We start from the raw sequence: 19,888 nt of genomic DNA on the forward strand, positions 1-19,888 counted from the left end.
GCACTTTAGGGACACTCAAACCCAGAGACACCTGATGGACTCGGGAAGGACATAAGGAGGTTAGTAAAGTATGTCTTAGTCTTGCAATCCAAACATTTGGGAAACAGAGGCAGGAGTATCACCGCGAGTTCCAGCCTAGTTCTGTCTCAAAAGGAGGTAAATTGGGTATGGGGGTGAATGCCTTTAGTCCTAGCACTCCGGAGGCAGGGGCAGATGGATCTCTGTAAGTTTTAGGCTAACCTGGTCTACACAAGCGAGCTCCAGGACGGCCAGAGCTAGAAAGAGAGACGCTGCCTCAAAACAACCAAACAGAGGTGTCAGGGGTTGAAGCTCAGGTGTGTGATGGGTAGCTAGCATAGAGATACTTGTTCTGGGAACGGTCACTCCTCCCTCACAATGCCAAGGTTAGATTTATGCATGCCCCTTTGCCCCTGCGCTGCCCATCCCCCCAAACCCCTTGCCCTCTCCCCATCCCCCTGCTCGGCAAGCTCTCTGGGCTCAGCCCTGTGCTCAGGATCTCTCCGCCCCACCCCGCCCCTAGCCCCGCCCACACACCTAGCCCCGCCCACGCCCCTGGTGCTCCGGCCTTTACGACAGTGCGGGCGCTTTCCGGCCTGCCGCGCGTGTGTTGACGTGTCGAGGAGGCGGAGCCTAAGACAGAGAAGTCTTGGGACTCCACTCGCTGGGACCCAGCTGCACAGGCTCGTCTGTCCCAGCAGTCATGGCTTTGCACCGTGGCTCTGCACGGGCCGCTACCGCCTCAGGTAGGCCAAGGGTTGGCGAGAGGGACGGTGTCTTGGAAAGGGGCATATTGAGAGAGATGGCAGTCTTGTGAGACCGTAGGAGGATCCTGGAGGAGGGCCTGCAACCCAGAAGCGTTCAGTAGTCCGATCAATGGGAGAACCCAGTGGGTAGAGACCCTAGGCTTTGGGGACTTCGGTTTTCCTATGCACACATTTTCCCCACTTCTTGGTTGTAGATAAAGTACATAAAAACAAGTCTTCGCGGACATCAGGGCTCAGCCAGGGCAGCCGCATGGAGAAACTTTTGGGGTTTGAATGGACAGATTTATCTAGCTGGCAGAGTGTCGTGACCCTGCTTAACCGACCAACGGACCCCGCAAACCTGGCTGTCTTTCGTTTTCTCTTTGGTAAGTTCATTTTCTAGATGGGGATATATTTTGGTTGTGGTTGGGAAAATGACATCCTATTTCTTTTTAAGATTTGTTATTATTTTGTTTGTGTGTGTGTGTGTTAATTTGCTTTCTATTACTGTGATAAAACACCATGACAAAAAGCAACATGGAAAAGAAAGGGTTTATTTCAGCCTACAGGTGTAGTTCATCATAAAGGGTTGTCAGGGCAGGAGTCTGGAGGGCAGAACGGAAGAAGGGACCATGGAAGAACGTTGCTGTTGACTTGCTCCTCATGGACTCCTCAGCCTGCTTTCTTACACCGCCAGTGATCACCTGCCCACACAGTAGGCAGTGCCCTCCCACATCAATGCTCACGGGCCAATCTGATCGAGGCATTTTCTCAGTTGAGGTTCCTCTAGATTGTTTGAAATGGACAAGTTTAATCAGGACAGTTTCTGTGTGCATGTATGCCAGGTCTGTTCTTGCTTGTAGAAGTCAGAAGAGGGTGTTGGATTCCCTGGAACTGGATTGAAAGGCAGTTGTAAGCTGACTGATATGGGTGCTGGGAACTGGACTCTGGTCCTTTGGAAGATCAGTGCGTGTTCCTGACTGCTGAGCCGTTCTCTTCAACCCAGTCACCTGTTTCTTGGTTACTTCTTAGATACTCTCTTTTCCTTAGCGCTGAAGGTATTGGAATAGTGGAAGAATTCCTTGGAAGTTTAGAATCATACCTGGCCTCGTCACCTCTCATTAGGGTTTAGTGTTCAGAAATGCTTTGATTGAGGCTATATAGGATACATAGATTAGAGGAACGGGTTCAAGCATAGGCACGCCAGGTGTGTGTGTGTGTGTGTGTGTGTGTGTGTGTGTGTGTGTGTGTGTGCGCGCGCGCGCGCGCGCGCGCGCGCACGTGTAGGCCAGAGGTCAATGTCAGGTGTTTTCCTTAATCATTTCTCCACCGTAGTTTTTGAGACAGGGTCTCTCCTGAGCCTGGGGCTCACCCATTGAGTTAGACTGGCTGGCCAGCAAATCCCAGGGCTCAGTCATCCTGTCCCCCTGCCTCCACAGCACTGAGATCGCTAGCTACTGGGCTGGGCTTTTTACATGAGCACTAGGGATCTGAACTCAGGCAATCTTACTTGCAGGAAGCACTTTTGTTTTTACTGACTGAGTGGTCCCCCCAGCTCTCTGTGGTGTTTGAAATGGTCTTACTCCATAGACCAGGCTTGCCTGGCCTCTTGAGTGCTCTTCTTTCTTCTTGAGTGCTAGGATTACAAACACCAGCACACCTGACAAGGGACCCATTTTGTTCCTGTTAGGAAGCTGCTTAGGAGCTATGATAAGTCCTTCAGAGAAATAACCATAACAGCTGACAGAGTTACAGATGTGCCAAGATATTACTCCCTTAAGTCCAGTAGTTTCCAGCTGCAGGCCATTTTGCTCCCTGAAGACATTTTTAATTGTCAGAACGTTTGGAGAAGAGGAATAGGTGGTTGCTGGCATCTGTGCTGGTACCAGGATGCACTAGATATCTTGTCATGAGCAAGTAAATGCCCTACAGATAATTAACCAGACTGGCTAATGCAACTGCTTCTGGGATTGAGAAACCTTCCCTGAACCTAAACCGGCTTCCAGATCAGAGTGTCCTTATTTATCTTAGTGTGTTGATCAAATACCACTGCTTTCCCGGGTATGTCAGAAGGCAAAAAAAAAAAAAAAAAAGAAAAAGAAAAGAAAGAAAAAAGTGTTAAAGTCCCTCTGGAACACTTTTTATGACTCAGTAGACTATCTTTATAGATGTAATAATTGAACCCTAACAGTTTCTATAGCGGTTTGTACATAGCTCTTATTTAATCCTATCTTCAACCCTGTAACATTTTGCTATTGTTTGTCTTATTTATTGTTTGTTTTACTGAGACAGGATCTCACTGTCCTGGATGGCCTACAACTCTCTATGTAGGTCAGGCTGGCATAGAACTCACAGAGATCTGCTTGCCTCTGCCTCCCCAGTGCTGGGATTAAAGGTGTGTTCTAGGAACACTGGCTTGTGAAGGTTTTTTTTTTTTTTAAGATTTGTTACTGTGTGAGTGTATGTATGCACACACACACACTCCCACATGTGTGCACAGGGGAGAGTTCCTGTGCATGAGCACAGAGGCTAGAAAATGGTCTCTGTCACACTGCACTCACTCATTCCTTTGAGGCAGAATCTCTCCCTGAGCCCCTGGGGCTTGCAGTTTCTCAACAGGCTAGAAGCTGGTAAAGCCAGCAAGCCTCCTGTTTCCACCTCTTTCACAGCTGGAATTACAGATGTGCGTAGAATTCCCAGCTTGTTATGTGAATGCCGGGATCTGAACTCTAGTCCTTGTGACTGCTCAGTTGGGCCATCTCTCCAACCTCTCTACCCCTGCACCAAGTGTGAGCACGGTTGTTGCAGGTGGGAATCCGCTCACAGAGCCTTAGGATTTCTCAGACCACACAAGTGGCATGATTCCTAGCACAGAGCAGGCTCAGTACTAATAGTAGTGACTGCTATTTTGGTTTTTTGAGACAGGGTTTTTCTCTTTACCTCAGCCTGCAGTTGAACTCACTGTGTAGCTCAGGCTGGTGTTAAACTTCAAGTGTGGGGCTGGGCATGCTAAGAGCTGTGTCTTGCCTTGTTAGTGGATGCCTAACAGTTGTCTTCCCCCACTTGCTTTATAGCGTTCTTGATGCTACTGGACATTCCCCAGGAACGAGGCCTTAGCTCCTTGGACCGAAAGTACTTGGATGGGCTGGATGTGTGCCGCTTCCCCTTGCTGGATGCCTTGCGCCCGCTGCCACTTGACTGGATGTATCTTGTCTACACCATCATGTTTCTGGGTGAGGGGAACTGGGTGCTGGGGGTCTGAACCAGGGAGAGTTGACTGGCCTGTCGGAAACTCACCAGAAGCAGGCTGGTGAGCCACGGATGTCTGTATCACTTCTGCTGTGGTTCAGCTTCATGCCGCTCATCTGTGTCATGTGAGCCGTCATGACCCCATTACCCTTCTTTCATTTCGTTCTCTGCTTGATTATAAAATGCCTGCTGACTTTTCTTAATTTCAGTCCCAGGGAATCGGGGCCTGTGGTGATACTTTGACCTTGAATCCTCTCCTCACAAACCCCCAGGGGCTCTGGGCATGTTGCTGGGCCTGTGCTACCGGCTAAGCTGTGTGTTATTCCTGCTCCCGTACTGGTACGTGTTTCTCTTGGACAAGACGTCGTGGAACAACCACTCCTATCTGTATGGTCTGTTGGCCTTTCAGTTGACATTCATGGATGCAAACCACTACTGGTATGTGCCTCGGGAAATAATAGGGATAAGGATGCTTACTGGAGGGGGTGGGCAGTGAAGTCCTAGAAATTGTCCAATAGGCACAACTTTTATTGGTGTTTTGATCTTTTGGGAGCGGGGATTTGAGGTGGGATTTGTATTGCTGTATGTCAGGCTGGTCTGGAACGCACTATGTAGTCTAGGCTGGCCTTGAACTTCTGGTCTCCTGTCCTAGCCTGAGGGCTGGAATTACAAGTGTGAGCCACCGTGCCGGCTCACAGACACATTTTTAACCAAGTTTTGCAAAGTGTGGTCTGCGATCACACTCTGACTTGCATGGATTCGGGAGAGCCTGTTCTCCCCTTCCGTGTGGGTTCTGGGGATCCAGCTGAGGTAGGCTCGATGGTGAGGGCCCTTATTTGCTTGGTTCTATTGCTTGCCTGGCTTGGATGGATTTGGGGAGGGGAAGGACCAGCAAATGGGGTGATTGGAGTGACCTAGGAAAATGGCTCCACCCCACTCCTTCACTTTTTCCCTATCTCTCCAGGTACCTTGATATATCCACTCCTGTATCCCTCTTAGAAGAAGAGAAGACTAAAGCCAGATATAGCTGTTTTCAGATACTCCAGGGCTGCAGACTTTACTTTCTGTGTGTGAGCCAGCCCAGAGAGGCAGAGTGATAGCCAAACGTAGACGTTGCTGTGAGGTGGAAATGATAGCAGATACCAAGAGGAGAGGGCCGCCAGGGTTGCCCAGCAGTGCTGTCCTAGGACAAAGTAACCCACTCCGTCTCTGGCCTAGGTGACCATCTATCAGGGGAGGTGGGGGAGAGCCTTCGAGCCAGGGTGGTGGGGCAGGAGACCTCGAGGAGATTTTTCCTGTTAGTGAGAGGTAGCTGTGGAAGCTCAGTGAGCTAGATGGAGATGGCTCACCACTGATGCACGAGTGTATAGTTCTTTCCCATAAAACTTTGTGTGTGCACACATGGGCTGCGGATTGGCCCCGGCCTCCCGCATGCTGAGCATGTCCACTCCCACCAGGCCCTGGCCCCCATCTTTGTCAAACTTGAAACCCATTCACGATGTCTTGCTTTGATCATAGAGAATTAAGAGGTCATTTTGACAGATATCTCCCACTTCCAAGTTCCATTTTTATGATTTTTAGACATTTTGAAAAAAGAACACCTATCACATACTCAGGGCTTTGTATGTGGCAGGCATATTTAAATATTTTTTCCTCATTAACCCTATGAAAAGTCGGGTTTGGTTGTTCATGCCCAGCACTTTGGGATGCCAAAGCAAGAGGATTGCTTTCAATTAGAGGCCAGCTTGGGATAGATAGATAGATAGATAGATAGTGAGACCTTGTCTTAAAACAAATACGAGGTTCCTGGAGTTGGACTAGTTTTGTAGATGAAGAAGTAAATCTTGGGAAAATGAAGACCGTGCTAAGTTTACACAGCAGGGAGGAAACAGATGGGCTTCGTTGTCCTTGACTGCCGGTCTAGGTCTTCCAACCACAGTGTAAGCCACGTTCTCCCTCACTTCTTCAAAACCTGTTTCATTTCTGCCTCAGAATAAGTCTGGTGTGAATGTTCTAGCTTTTTCAGTTCTCTCTCAGGATAAGATTTAAAATCAGTATCTTCCAGCACTGGATCCTGGTATCATTTTATAAATGTTCATTTATGCTCTGCATTATTTTGCTGGGGAGTATTTTGAACTTATTTTTCCTTTTTTACCCCTATGGAAGTGGAGTCAAACTCAGGGCCTTGTACATGCTAAGTAAGTGCTCAGTCTCTGGACTACTTTCCCAGCCCCCCCCGCCCCCCAAGATTATATACTGTATAGCTGAATGTGATGGTGCACACCTTTATTCCCGGCATTGAAGAGGTAGAGGCTTGAAGATTATAGCTTGGGCTACGTGGTGACTTCTAGGCTAGCCTGGGCTACAAAGTAAGACCTTGTCTCAAAACACCATAACAAAATAAAAGATATTGCAGTGTGTATTTCTGTGTGTGCATGTGTTTATGCACCTCTGTATCTGTGTTTTAATTTTATTTCATGTGTGTATATATTTATCCTACATGTATGTATGTGTACTATGTGTGTTCCTATGCCCATGGAGGTCAGAACATGGCACTGGATTTCCTGAAATTGGAGTTACAGACGGTTGTGAGCTGCCACATGGGTGCTGGGAGTTGAACCCAGGTCCTCTAGGAGAGCAGCCAGTGCTCTTAACCATCTTTCCAGTCCCCCATTTTGTGATTTTATTATTTATTTATTTACTTTATTCTTTTTTTGTGTGTGTGACAAAGTTTCACTATGTCGTTCTAGAACTTGCTATGTAAACCAAGCTGGCCTTGAACTCATGAGGATCTGCTGGCCTCTGCCTCCTGAGTGCTAGGACTAAAAGTGTGTGCACCATGCCCAGTCTATTTTTATTTTTTAATTGTATTTATTATTATCATGCTCCATAGTACATGGAAACACAGGATGCAGGAGAACAAGGGTGTACATGCTGTGGTGTATGTATAGAGGTCAGGTTTTTGTGGGCTCCAGGAGTGAACTGTAGTTGTTGACCTGAGCCGTTTCTCCAGCCCACCCCTTTAGATTTCTCAAGCACTCCCTCAGATTTGTTTCTCCTTGTCCTTTCTATTATAGCTTTGAACCTGATGTGACTCTTTAGGACAAACTGAAGAGTGAGCTAATAGAAACCACTGTGTGTGGTTGGGTTTGAGTCAGGCTATCATTGTATGTAGATTGTTCTGGCTCCAGTCTTGAGCTAATAGGAACCACTGTGTATGTGTGGGTTTGAGTCAAACTGTCGTTGTATGTAGATCGTACTGGCTCCAGACTTGAGCAGTTCTCCTGCCTCTGCCTCCAAGTGCTGGAATTGTAGGCATTCGCCACTATTGTAGGCATGCGCCACTATACCTGCTACACTGAAGTTCTTGTTTGTTTGTTTGTTTGTTTGTTTGAAGACAGGGTTTCTCTGTGTAGCAGCCCTCGCCATTCTGGAACTCACTCTAGACCAGGCTGGCCTCAAACTGACAGAGATCCATCTGCCTCTGCCTCCCAAGTGCTGGGATTAAAGGTGTGCGCCACCATGCCCAGCAAGTTTTTATTCTTATGATTTACTGTAGACAGTGTCTAACTTAGGGTTCAACTTTAGTGTCTTTCGATGTGGTAGTGAGAGCATATCCGTTGTCTCTCACTTAGTTGGCACAGTGTTCAACCAAATAGCCAATGCTTTAATTATTAAATATTTGTCCTGGATGACCTTGCCCAACTGCAGGCTGTTGTCAGTGTTCTGAGCACATTTAACACAGCATATAGGCCGTGCATGTGATATCTAGTAGGTTATGTATATCAAATACATTTTCAAATTAAGGCTATTTTCAGCTTCTAAAGGGTTTATTGGGATATTACTTTATAAGCTACAGAACATCTATGATAGTATTCTCTTATGATCTTAATAGTAATTACCATTACAGTGTACTCATATTGCCTAGCATGGTGGTACACTCCTGTAATTCTAGCACTTGGGAAGTGAAGGCAGGAAGATTAGGAGTTCAAGGCCAGTTTCAGTTACCTAGTGAGTTTGAGGCCAGTCTGTGATATGAGACCCCCTCTTTTCAACATCATGTCCCAGAAGGATTTACTCATGTGTTTCATGAGATCCTCAGAATAGCCCAGAGAATCAGGGAGGGCATGAGAGCTTGCTCTCCTTCCTTCCTTCCTTCCTTCCTTCCTTCCTTCCTTCCTTCCTTCCTTCCTCCCTCCCTCCCTCCCTCCCTCCCTCCCTTCCTTCCTCCCTCCCTCCCTCCCTCCCTCCCTTCCTTCCTCCCTTCCTTCCTTCCCTCCTTGTTTCCTTCCCTCCTTCCTTCTTCCCTCCCTTCCTCCCTCACTGTCTCTTTCTTTCTTTTTTGTTTTTTGAGACAGAATTCCTTTGTGTAGCCCTGGCTATCCTGGGGACCAGCTCTGTAGACTAGGCTGTCCTCAAACTCAGAGTTCCTCCTGCCTCTGCCTCCCAAGTGCTCAGATTAAAGACGTGCACCACCATTGCCCAGTTTGAGAGCTATTTCTGAGGTAGATACATCTGGCCTGATTGGAGGGTGGGAATGTAGCTGGACTAAGAAGCCTTCCTTGATGTTTTCACCTCCTTCCTATAGGTCTGTGGATGGCCTGCTGAATGCCCAAAAGAAAAATGCCCACGTTCCCCTTTGGAACTACACGGTCCTAAGAGGCCAGGTATGGAATCTTGTGCGTGTGTGTCTGTGTGTCTGTGTGTCTGTGCGTGTGTGTGTGTGTGTGTGTGTGTGTGTGTACACCTTCCACCTGGATCAAGCCCAGTCTCTATTTCCTTGTTGTTCGATGCTACCTAGCTGGCTGGCCCATGAGCTTCTAGGGATTCCCCTGTGTCCATCTCCCATCTTACTGTAGGATGCCGCAAATACAGAGGCACAGTACTATGCCTTACTTTACATGAGTTCTGGGGATTCAAACGTGGACCCGCATTCATTTGTGGAGAATGCTCTACCCACTGTGTACCTCCCAGCCAAGGTGGGGAAGGGGCTCCTTGTGAGCTGTTAATAGTCAGCAGTGGTCAGAGGCCCTTTCCTCTGCCTCCTCAGATTCTTTCTTGTTTTTAAAAAATATTTATTTATATAGCCGGGCTTGGTTGTACACACTTTTTTTTTTTTTTTTTTTTTTTTGGTTTTTCGAGACAGGGTTTCTCTGTGTAGCTTTGCACCTTTCCTGGAACTCACTTGGTAGCCCAGGCTGGCCTCGAACTTACAGAGATCCGCCTGCCTCTGCCTCCCGAGTGCTGGGATTAAAGGCGTGAGCCACCACCGCCCGGCTGGTTGTACATACTTTTAATCCTAGCCCTCAGGAGGCAGAGGCAGGGGATCTCTGTGAGTTTAAGGCCATCCTGGTCTACATACTGAGTTCCAGGACAGCCAGGACTATACAGTGAGACCTGAACTCAAAAGAAAATTATTAATTTATTGTGTGTGTGCATGTACTGCAGCATACATGTGGAAATCAGAGGATAACTTTGGGGAGTTGGGTCCCTCCTTCTACTGTGTTGAGGGAGGATGTCTCTTGATGTTTTTCCCTTGCTGCAATACTCCAGGCTAGCTGACCCAAAAGCTTCTAGATGGTTCTCCTGTCTCTGTCTCCCATCCTTGGAGCAGTGATTACAGATGCGCCCCCTGCATCTTTTTCACATTGGTAATTGAACTCAGGTTGTCAGCCCTGTACCACAAGCACTTCTACCCACTAAGCCATCCTGTCGGCACTGGATGTTTCTTTGTTCCTTTTGCTAGAAAGCTAGATGGGCCCTCCATTTTTTCCAGTTCCCCAGTCCCTGAGTTCTCATCCCATCGTGGAATGAATAGTACCTTGTCTATTGGGTTAGACTCCTCATGAGATAATCACTTCTGTGCTTTTATTACTTTTTCCTTTGTGCCTAATGTGCCTGGCATAGGTAGATTTTTTTTTTAAAGAGCTTGTTGGATGAATGACTGTGAGACGAAAGGTTAGAGGAATGGGTATGTTCTTTCTTGGGTACTGGCTGAGATGAGAATTTTTATTCTTTAAATTTTTTTTTAAAGTTACATTTATTTTTATTTTTGTATGCATGTGTGCCTGCTTGTCTGTGTGTACCATGTGCATGCAGTGCTTACAGAGACCAGAAGAAGATGCCCTAGAACTGGAGTTAGAGGTGGTTGTACTGGGAACCAAGCCCAGATCCTCTGCAAGAGCAGCAAGTCCTTAACCGCAGAGCTTTCTGGAAAAAACCAGGGATTCTTTGTTTGCTTAAACATTCATGCTGCGTGTTATGTTTACAGATCTTCATTGTGTATTTCATTGCGGGTGTGAAAAAGCTGGATGCAGACTGGGTTGAGGGCTACTCCATGGAACACTTGTCCCGGCATTGGCTCTTTAGTCCCTTCAAGTGAGTAGAGTCAAGGTAGGGGCCTTTTTGGGTTCCGTGTACTGAGTGGGTGATTCATCTGTCGGGTCTGTGTAACACATGTCTGACATTTGCTTTGTCTCCCTATTCAGCCAAATGCAGAGTCAATGATAGTCAGAGATGGGGCCCAGCTGCCTCTGGGAGACTCTGCTATAGATGGTCAAAAAGAGAAAGGATCAGAATTGGGAGACGTAGTGTCCCACTTTGCTTTCGGTTGCTGTGATAAGACCATGACCAAAAACAACTTGGGGAGAAAGAGTTTATTTGCCTCCCACATTTAGTCCATCCTAATCCTCAGCTGTCACCGAGGGAAGCCAAGGCAGGAACTTAGCAGAGCAGGAACCTGGAGGCTGGAGCAGAAGCAGAGACTGTTGAGGAGTGCTGCATACTGGCTTGTTTCTCATGGCTTACTCAGTTTTCCTCTTTTGAAAGAAAAATTTTGTTTATGTGTCTGTTTTGCCTGTAAGTGTAACACATGGGTGCCTGGTGTTGATGGAATCTAGAAGAGGGCATCAGATCCTCCAGGACTGGAGTTACAGATTTGAGCCACCATGTGGGTGCTGGGACTCAAGCCTGGGTCCTCTAGAAGAGCAGCCAGTATTAACTGTTCACTCATTTCTCCAGGCCTGTCAGCTTGCTTTCTTATACCAGGACCACCTGCTCAGAGGTGCCACTGTCCATAGTTGACTGGGTCCTCCCACATCAATCAATCAAGAAAATGTCCTGAAAGACTTTCCTCTAGTCCCTCAGTTAGGTCTCCTCCTCCCAGATGACTCCAGCCTGTGCGATGTGACAGTGAACTAGGCAGCACACTTGTCAATGAGCCAGGACCCAGCAGTTACCTTGGGTGGCAGTGGGAGTTGCTTGTGTCCTTGCCTTGTCAACCCCCATTTTTTGAAATTTTTATTACATTTTGACAGTACTGGGGATTGAACTTGGGGTCTCATACACGTAAGGCAAGCATCCTGGCCCTGAACCCACTCTTTATTGTGTTTTATTTTTTTAATCTTTTGGAAACGGGGTCTCACTGTGTAGGCCTGCCTGGCTGGTCTGGACCTTACTATGTAGACCAGGCTGGCCTTGAGATCAGAGCTCCTCTGCCTCCCGAGTGCTGGGATTAAAGGCGGTGTAACCACAGTCTTCTGTAGGAGCTCCTCAGACAGTTTAGTAGAGACAGACAGTGCTTCTCCTGCATGGCAGAGCAGTTGTTACCAACTCTAAAACAGCTCCATCTGTGAGTTTTCCTTCCCTCCTGACTCCAGGCTTAGTAGCAAACACCTTTGTCCACTGAACCATCTCACCAGCCCAAAGCAGTCAGCGTTTTAAAACAAGTTTGTTCTTTGTCTTTTGAGAAAAGATATCCCGGGCTGGCCTCCAGCTCCCTGAGGATGAACTTGAACTTCCTGATCTTCCTGCTTCTGCCTCCCAAGGGTTAGGATTACAGGTGTGCACATCCAGTTTTATGAAGTTCTGGGGACCAGCCCTGGCACTCACCTTTTTTTTCCCTCCCAATTTAACTTTTTTTTTTATTGATTCTTTGTGGATTTCCCATCATGCATCTTGATCCCACTCATCTCCCTGTCCCTTCCCATCCACCCTCTACCCTTGCAACCTCCCTCCCAGGATAAGACAAAATAAAATTTAAAAGAAAAGAGGAAAAGAAAGAAAAGAAAAATCATTGTGGACGCTGTAGCGGGACACAGTGAGTCACACACTATGCCCTTTGGTCATCTATCATTACTTGTGAGTGTTCATTGCAATGAGTCACTGGTCTAGTTTGAGGCGTCTGGTTTATGCTACACCATAGATACTGGGCTCTCACTGGGACTCCTCTTGGATATCCTGTTGTTGTCCTGTGTCATGCAGATCTTGCCTCTTTGGGCCTTCAGGGCCAGCCCATTCATGCCCAGCACTCACCTTTCAATGCTTCTCATTTATGACTTCCATGAGGAACTGGCTCCCTGCAGTATACTTTTCCATCAAATTTTATCCTAGAAGATTGGGCTTTACTCATCACACAGGGGATATTTAAAAAAAGGACTACTGAAAATGTCAAGGGGTTAGTAAGCTCCAATGTAGAACATTTTTATGGGTGCATTTGGGGCTTAGCTGTTGTACCCCACTGGTGGGCAGATCCTTCATCAGGGACAAGTTGCTAAGGCAACTAGTACTTCAGTTGTGCTGTGATTGCTGGGTGACCCAGCTGGCTGGGCCTGGACTTTTGTCCCTGTGTCTGCAGGCTGGTGTTGTCCGAGGAGCTAACAAGCCTGCTGGTGGTGCACTGGTGCGGCCTTCTCCTTGACCTCTCAGCTGGCTTCCTGCTCTTTTTTGATGCCTCGAGATCCATTGGCCTCTTCTTCGTGTCCTACTTCCACTGCATGAATTCTCAGCTCTTCAGCATAGGTCAGTACCTGCCGCTTGGTAGGAAGCAGTGACTGCAGAGCTGTGTGGAACACCTGGAGAGAGGCATTGTCTGTGGGTGGAGGTGGTGGTGGGTCAGGAGCTAAGCTGAACCCAGTGTAGTCACTGTGAAGTAGGAACAAGTAAGGGTGAGAGGATTGGGACCTCAGGGACAACATGTTGCACAGTGAGGGTCTGCAGGGAGAACAAGTTAAGCACTTCCTTCAGGGCCAGGCACGAGGCTCAGCTGCTCCAGTGCTTCCCTAGTGTGCACAGAGTCCTGGGGTCCATCCCCAGCACCACACACAACCAGGTGTGATGGCATTCACCTCTTGTTCCAGCACTCGGGAAATAGAGTAAGAAAGATTAGGTCAAGGTAATCCTTAGCCACATAATGAGTTCTAGGCCAGCATAGGCTACATGAGACTCTGTCTCAAGAAAACGAAGACGGAGCTCATTAAAGTAAAATATGTTAGAGGTACTTCATAAGGGAAGCTGGTAGGGGGAGCCTGACCATGTTGACATGTCTCTGCTTTCCTAGGTATGTTTCCCTATGTCATGCTGGCCAGCAGCCCCCTCTTCTGCTCAACCGAATGGCCTCGGAAGCTGGTAGCTCGATGCCCCAAAAGGCTGCAAAAGCTGCTGCCCACCAAAGATGCTCCTCGGCCTAGTGCTTCCTGTGTGTATAAGAGAGCCCGTGCCAGAGCTGGTCCAAAGGTGGGGCTGCGCCACCAGCTGGGAGCTGTCTTCACCCTGCTCTACCTTCTGGAGCAGCTCTTCCTGCCATATTCCCATTTCCTCACCCAGGTTTGTTCCTTAATACATGCCACAGAGGCTGAGCTTGGACTGTGGCGGATGCGGCAGGATTAGGGAAGGAAGGGCTTGGCTTTACAGCTCTTCCCTTTTGGAGGATGAGGTTGGGTTGAGAGGCACTAAGCTGATGCTCTCTGCTCTGCCCTCCCAGGGTTACAACAACTGGACAAATGGGCTGTACGGCTATTCCTGGGACATGATGGTACACTCGCGCTCCCACCAGCATGTAAAGATCACCTACCGTGATGGCCTCACTGGCGAGCTTGGCTACCTTAACCCTGGGGTGAGACATCTGGTGCTGCACTTCTGCGGAGCTCCTTGGGCTTCGACATTTTATTTGGTCCTGTACATACCATCAAGTAAAACAAATTTGGGTCTCTGCACTTCCTCCAAAACCAGACAGAACCTTTTCTTCTTTTTTCTTCCTTTCTTTTTTTTTGGTGCTAGACCCAGGGCCTGACACATGTTAAGTGTATACTCTACCATTGAGCTATAGCCTCATCCCTGGATCTTTTGTAGTTTAAAAAAATGTATTGTGTATGTGTATGTGTACGTGTGTACGTGTGTACGCACATGAGAGACAGATAGACAGGTGCATGTGGAGACAACTTTGTGGAGTCAGTTATTTCTACCGCTCTGTGAGTTCTGGTAACTTAAGTCATCAAGGTTTCATGGCAAATGTTTTTAACGTGATGAACCATCTCGCCAGACCGTATTTTTAATTAATTAAGCCAGAGTCTTTCTGTGTAGCCCAGGCTGGTCCCTTTTTAGCTATAATGTCTAGTGCTGGACTTTTTATTTTTTAACGTGGATAGAGATGTCATTGTTTTGAATTAAGATTATGTTTTGGAAAGGTAAGTAAATACCTAGTAATGAAAAATTCACACCTGAAGACAAGTTCCTTTTTTTGCCCTCCTGCTCAAATTAGGCAGCAGGCAGAGATTTTTGTGTTATTGGCAGTGCATGTCTTGGAGGTTGACAGTGACAAAGTGGGACTAATATGGGGGTTTGGGGCAGGTATTCACACAGAGCCGGCGATGGAAGGATCATGCAGACATGCTGAAGCAATATGCCACTTGCCTGAGCCTCCTGCTTCCCAAGTACAATGTCACTGAGCCCCAGATCTACTTTGATATTTGGGTCTCCATCAATGACCGCTTCCAGCAGAGGTGGGCAAGGGGAGCAGAGACAGGGAAAGATGAAGCACAGCTCTTTTTGTCAAGATGAAAAGCTGATGTCTCCTCATGTTGTCTTGCTTTTTACAAGGCTGTCTCTCAGTCTAGTGCATGTCGGGGTTGATCTGGTTGTGGGCATAGCTGGTTATGTCCAGCAGGGGGCACCATCATCCAGGAGAAAGTGAACTGACTGTTCTTTCAGACACTGTTAACACAATGCCTTCTCCTCAGGTGGCCACTAACACACATTCTTTCCCATCTCTCTGTCACGGACTGGCAATAACATGCTGACAGTAGGCATTGCTCCTTTTGGGAACTCCTATTCCCTCTCCATGGGTCCAGTGAAGAAAGGAACAGAAAGAAGAAGTCTGGTGGGTGGGTGGCCACTGCCTCCTTAGAACATGGTTTCCTTTTTTAAGGCTTTTTGACCCTCGTGTGGACATCGTGCAGGCTGTCTGGTCCCCCTTCCAGCGCACACCTTGGGTGCAGCCACTCTTGATGGACTTGTCTCCCTGGAGGACCAAGTTACAGGACATTAAGAGCAGTCTGGACAACCACACTGAGGTGGTCTTCATTGCAGATTTCCCTGGTATGGAGGAAAGTGAGGGGAGAGTCTGCTCTTTCCTTGACTTCCTTGACCAGAGACATTGCATATGGTGGGGGAGGGAGGGGACTCTGGAGGTGATGGTAGTGAAAATCTGTTCTGCTGGGGCGGGGTGGGGTGGGATGGTGAACTCTCTTGCCTCTGGCAGGTCTTCACCTGGAGAATTTTGTGAGTGAAGACCTGGGCAACACTAGCATCCAGCTCCTGCAGGGAGAGGTCACTGTGGAACTGGTAGCAGAACAGAAAAACCAGACTCTTCAGGAGGGAGACAAAATGCAGGTATTTGCTGGGGCTAACAGTGACAGCAGCTGGGGACTTAGTACTACCAAACAAAAACTTTAGAAGTGGTATGAAGTTTAGGTAAGCAGGGTTCATTTGTTACAAAGAAATCCTTATCAGCGCAGTAATGTAGTGGGGGCTCAGAAAGCAAGGGCTTCATCGGAAATACTTGCCTGTCAACTTCAGGACTTGGGAGGCTGAGGCAGGAAGACTGAGAATTCCAGGCCAGCCTGGACTACATAGTGAGATCAAAACTCAAAACACAACACCGGAAGAAAAAAAAGGAGCCCTGAGGCTGTGAACAACTTTATCCAGATTCTAGAGGCCATTATTTCAACTCCAAGACACAGGAAAAGAGAGTGCCGGCAGGGTCAGAGTAGGGAGGCCATAGGCCAGCTAGGGAGGTTCGAGGTGAATGTATCTCTTGTTCCCCCATCAGTTGCCTGCTGGAGAGTACCACAAAGTCTATACTGTATCGTCCAGTCCTTCCTGCTACATGTACGTCTATGTCAACACTACAGAGGTCGCCCTGGAGCAAGACCTGGCATATCTGCAAGAATTAAAGGAGAAGGTGGAGAACGGAAGTGGTGAGTGCATGGAGGTGTGACGGAGAGAGCGCCTGGTTCAGAAGTCGGGGCTCTAGGTTCTAACCAGTAAAGGGAGTGCTTGAAGCCTCTAGTTGAGGGAAATGGCTGAGGGAGAGAGTGGTCCATCTCAGGTTCCTTTTTGCTGTCTTCTGGACAGAAACGGGGCCTCTGCCTCCAGAACTTCAGCCTCTTTTGGAAGGGGAAGTAAAAGGGGGCCCTGAGCCAACACCTTTGGTCCAGACCTTTCTAAGACGACAGCGGAAACTCCAAGAAATTGAACGCCGGCGAAATAGCCCTTTGCATGAGCGACTCCTGCGCTTCTTGCTGCGAAAGCTGTATGTCTTCCGACGCAGGTGAGTTCACTCACACAGCATTTGTCAATGCCGTCAGATGTTTGCAAGTTGGTCACTTTCCCCTAGTGAGGGTAACAGTAGAGACTCCTAGGGATCTTTACCCTCCTCACCCACCTCTTCTTTTTATCTGTAACCTTTCCATGGTTATTCCTGTTCTAATATGTCAGGCTTCGGAGGGAGCAGGGTCCTTGCATTTAGGAAGGTTAATAAAGTAGATGTCTGTGTCCCCAGGTGAATGGGTCTAAGACCAAGTGTTTCCTGAGGGCTTTATTGGAGTTATGTGGAAACATAAATTTGGACTGTTTTAACTTTTTTTCAGCTTCCTGATGACTCGAATTTCACTCCGAAATCTGCTCTTAGGCCGACCTTCCCTAGAGCAGCTAGCCCAAGAGGTGACATACGCAAACCTGCGACCGTTTGAACCAGTTGATGAGTCGAGTGCTTCCAACCCCGACTCTTCAAACCCGAACCCTTCAGAGCCAGATGCTGAGCATGTTCACTCTGAGTTGTGAGGAAGTCCAGATGTTCTGTGGAGGTGTGGGGACAGCCTGGTACAGGTTGCTGCCTATGCAAAGGATATTTACTGGAGAAATATCATCTATTTTGAGACAGGCTTTTACAGTACAGCCCAGGCTGGCCTCAAACTCATGGTAGTTCCTCTGCTTCAGCCTCTGAGTGGTTACATGTACATCACCAAACCTAGTTTTTTCCTTTTACATTACCCCTCTTATAAGTTAAGATGATAGCTTATAGAATCCAAGGCAACAGAGAAGAATTTGAAGAACTGAAGGCTCTTTTTAGAAGCAATATGAACTATCCTCTTACAGTAAAGGGGTTTTTTTTTGTTTGTTTTTTCCTTTTTTCCCCTCAAGACAGGGTTTCTCTGTGTAGCCCTGGCTGTCTCGGAACTGTCTGTAGACCAGGCTGAGCTTGAACTCAGAAATTCACCTGCCTTTGCCTCCCAAGTGTTGGGATTTAAGGTATGCACCACCACCGCCTGGTTTATAAAAGTCATTTTTAAGCTGGTTCTTTAGGAAAAGGAATGTACCACAATGAAAATAGCTGAACCCATGTGTTTGCTATGTGCCTGGTACTGTTTGAAGCAGTGTACCTGAATTATCATACTCAGTACTTTAAGAAGCATTGGTCTTAAATGCTTAAATTTTACCTTTGGAGAAAGGAAAGCAAGTAAAATTTACCCAAAGGCATCCAGGAGTGGGTTGACAATTTGAACTGAAATCTGTTGGACTTAAGGTCTCATGTGCTGCTCTTTAATGCTTTTCAGAACCACTGACAGTAAAGTTGAAGCAGTATAGCTTAAAACTTGTGTTAATCTAATTGATTAGGATGGTCAGGTACTAAATGCAAAGTAATTCTTTATTTTCAATTCCTTTTTATAGCAAGTTTTTCAGTAGCAGTGGTATCAGAGTAGCACTACTAAATAGGGAAGCCAGATGGCTTGCTTTAGTATAAATCAGCTTAGTGAATGCAGCTCTCTAAGCCATGACTGAGTCATAAGCCTTGAGGTTTTCCTTTTCCTTGGTGTCAAGCCCCATCACATCTTCTATTCATCCTATTTTTATTTCTACTATCGGCCTATTCCTTTACCCTTTATACTGCAGTCTATTTAAGGATAGACCAAGGCAGGGCCACCATCTTTTTTTGCACAGGTTGGGCCCAAGTATGGAGACCAAAAGTCCCTCTTAATGCATACAAAACATTGTATATAGGCTACTGATGGCCATGCAGAGAGCTCTGATCATTTTCTCAAACAGGAAACCACCACCAGTTTGCATTCTTCTTCGTGATCTTTTCTTACGTAACACCATGAATACACCTTGGCACTATGTCCTTTCCAAGTTCAGCTACTTCCTTGTTCCCTTAACCTGTCACCTTTGACTAGCAAGAAAAGCGTTTTTGTTCGGGAGGGGTGTCTTTCAAACTTGTGCTGAGAAATGAACCCAGGTTTCATGCAAAGTACTTAGTTTGTAGAAAGATGCTGCTTCCGTGCTCATTTACTACCTTTTTCCCCAAGAAAAATGTTGGGTGAATTAAGTAGAGATGGGGGCATTACTAATAATTTAAGTTGCTTGGGGCTAGAGATGGAGCTCAGTTGATAGAGGGTTAGTTTGCCATGCATGTTTGATCTCAGCACTGTGTAAGTGAAGCTCTATGATACGTATCTGTGACCTCAGTATAGAGGCAGGAAGATCAGTTCAAAGCCAGCATGGGGAGAGGCGAAACTATCTGGTTGAAGTTTATTAGCATTGCCAGAGAAACTAGGCTCTCCAACTACAATTGTTCTGGCAATGGATCGTTGATGTCTTTTTAAAAGCCAAGGGGCCTACCATTATACATGTAGCAAAATTTAAAAATGCAAATTTCCTTTCAATGTTAAGAATTTGTACCCCATGTTACTATCTCTAGTGTATACTTTATGCTTGTCCTTAGCCCTGAACCCGCTTCCAAGGTTTTACTTTTTCTTCTGTTTTCCCTGGTCTAGCTAGTGTTCATGTACCTAGTATTTTTAGGACATACTCTGCCCTAAGTCACTGTTATAGTCTGAGGGCCAGAGATCTTGTAAGCACATCTATGCAGTTCAGCAATTCTGAGATGGCCTCACTTAGACCAGGCTATCCCCAAAGATAAATTCTGTAGCAGAGGATAATCTTGAACTCTGAATCAGCTGGTATTGCAGTTATTACCATGTTTGGACTTTTGGAGACAAGGTCTTATTATGTAGCCCTAGCTGTCCTGAACGATGTATACCAGAGGCTAGCTTCAAACTCAAAAAAATCTGGCTATCTCCGTTTCCCAGCATTTGGGACCACAGGCATGTGCCACTACAGCCAACTGAGCAATTTAAAAATTCTCCATAGCTGTTCTTGCTACTAAGCAACCTTCATTTATCTCATTCCTGTCCTTAGCCAACAAGGTTATTCACAATGGAATGGCATCTAAAGACTTGAGATGGAGAATTGCTAAATAACCCAAGTTTGCGGTCTCTGGAATGCTGGGATTCCAAGTATGAGCCACAGAGGGTTTGGTTTCTAGGCTCCTTGAAATCACTAAACCTTTACCAGACCATACAGTGGGTTTTGTTTGCCATAAATTAAAGCTGTACTTTTGGGAAATTTGTTCAATTATTTTAATAAACTTTAAAGTCTCTTAAAATGTTTTTAGCGTTGAAAGAGCAAAGTGTCTTAAAATGTCTTCCTGTCACCACAGAAGCCCTACCCCCCCTCAGGTAAACCCATACTTGTAAATC

At 46.8% G+C, this 19,888-nt stretch overlaps 1 protein-coding gene across 5 annotated transcripts; it reads left to right on the top strand.

The window, feature by feature from the left end:
- Positions 1-564: 564 nt before the first annotated feature.
- On the top strand, positions 565-19,798 carry Ggcx (gamma-glutamyl carboxylase). Of its 5 annotated transcripts, XM_052718996.1 has the most exons (15): positions 580-764; positions 980-1,150; positions 3,839-3,997; positions 4,286-4,451; positions 8,602-8,680; positions 10,285-10,391; positions 12,649-12,812; positions 13,351-13,616; positions 13,774-13,905; positions 14,640-14,791; positions 15,217-15,386; positions 15,550-15,680; positions 16,120-16,267; positions 16,425-16,620; positions 16,940-19,798. In XM_052718996.1, exons 1-15 carry the CDS (start codon positions 722-724, stop codon positions 17,130-17,132), a joined length of 2,277 nt encoding a protein of 758 aa, XP_052574956.1. In that variant the 5' UTR covers positions 580-721; the 3' UTR covers positions 17,133-19,798. The 5 variants fall into 5 exon arrangements, with proteins under 5 accessions (XP_052574960.1, XP_052574958.1, XP_052574959.1 ...); XM_052718998.1 differs by lacking the exons at positions 16,120-16,267; positions 16,425-16,620; positions 16,940-19,798 and having other exon boundaries at positions 571-764; positions 15,217-15,361; positions 15,550-15,679; XM_052718997.1 differs by lacking the exons at positions 580-764; positions 980-1,150; positions 3,839-3,997; positions 4,286-4,451 and adding an exon at positions 4,464-5,231.
- The last annotated feature ends 90 nt before the right edge of the window (positions 19,799-19,888 follow it).

This window comes from Peromyscus californicus, unplaced genomic scaffold (assembly GCF_007827085.1).
Source record: "Peromyscus californicus insignis strain IS unplaced genomic scaffold, ASM782708v3 Scaffold_6__1_contigs__length_162567912, whole genome shotgun sequence".
NCBI classification, from domain to species: Eukaryota; Metazoa; Chordata; class Mammalia; order Rodentia; family Cricetidae; genus Peromyscus; species Peromyscus californicus.

What these genes read in the sequence shown, in the direction of transcription:
- Ggcx (XM_052718996.1), top strand. Translation starts at nt 722, where the DNA reads ATGGCTTTGCACCGTGGCTCTGCACGGGCCGCTACCGCCTCAG. An exon ending in ATTCCCATTTCCTCACCCAG is followed by an intron (nt 13,617 to 13,773) that starts GTTTGTTCCTTA and finishes CTGCCCTCCCAG; the next exon opens with GGTTACAACAACTGGACAAA. An exon ending in CTGTATGTCTTCCGACGCAG is followed by an intron (nt 16,621 to 16,939) that starts GTGAGTTCACTC and finishes ACTTTTTTTCAG; the next exon opens with CTTCCTGATGACTCGAATTT.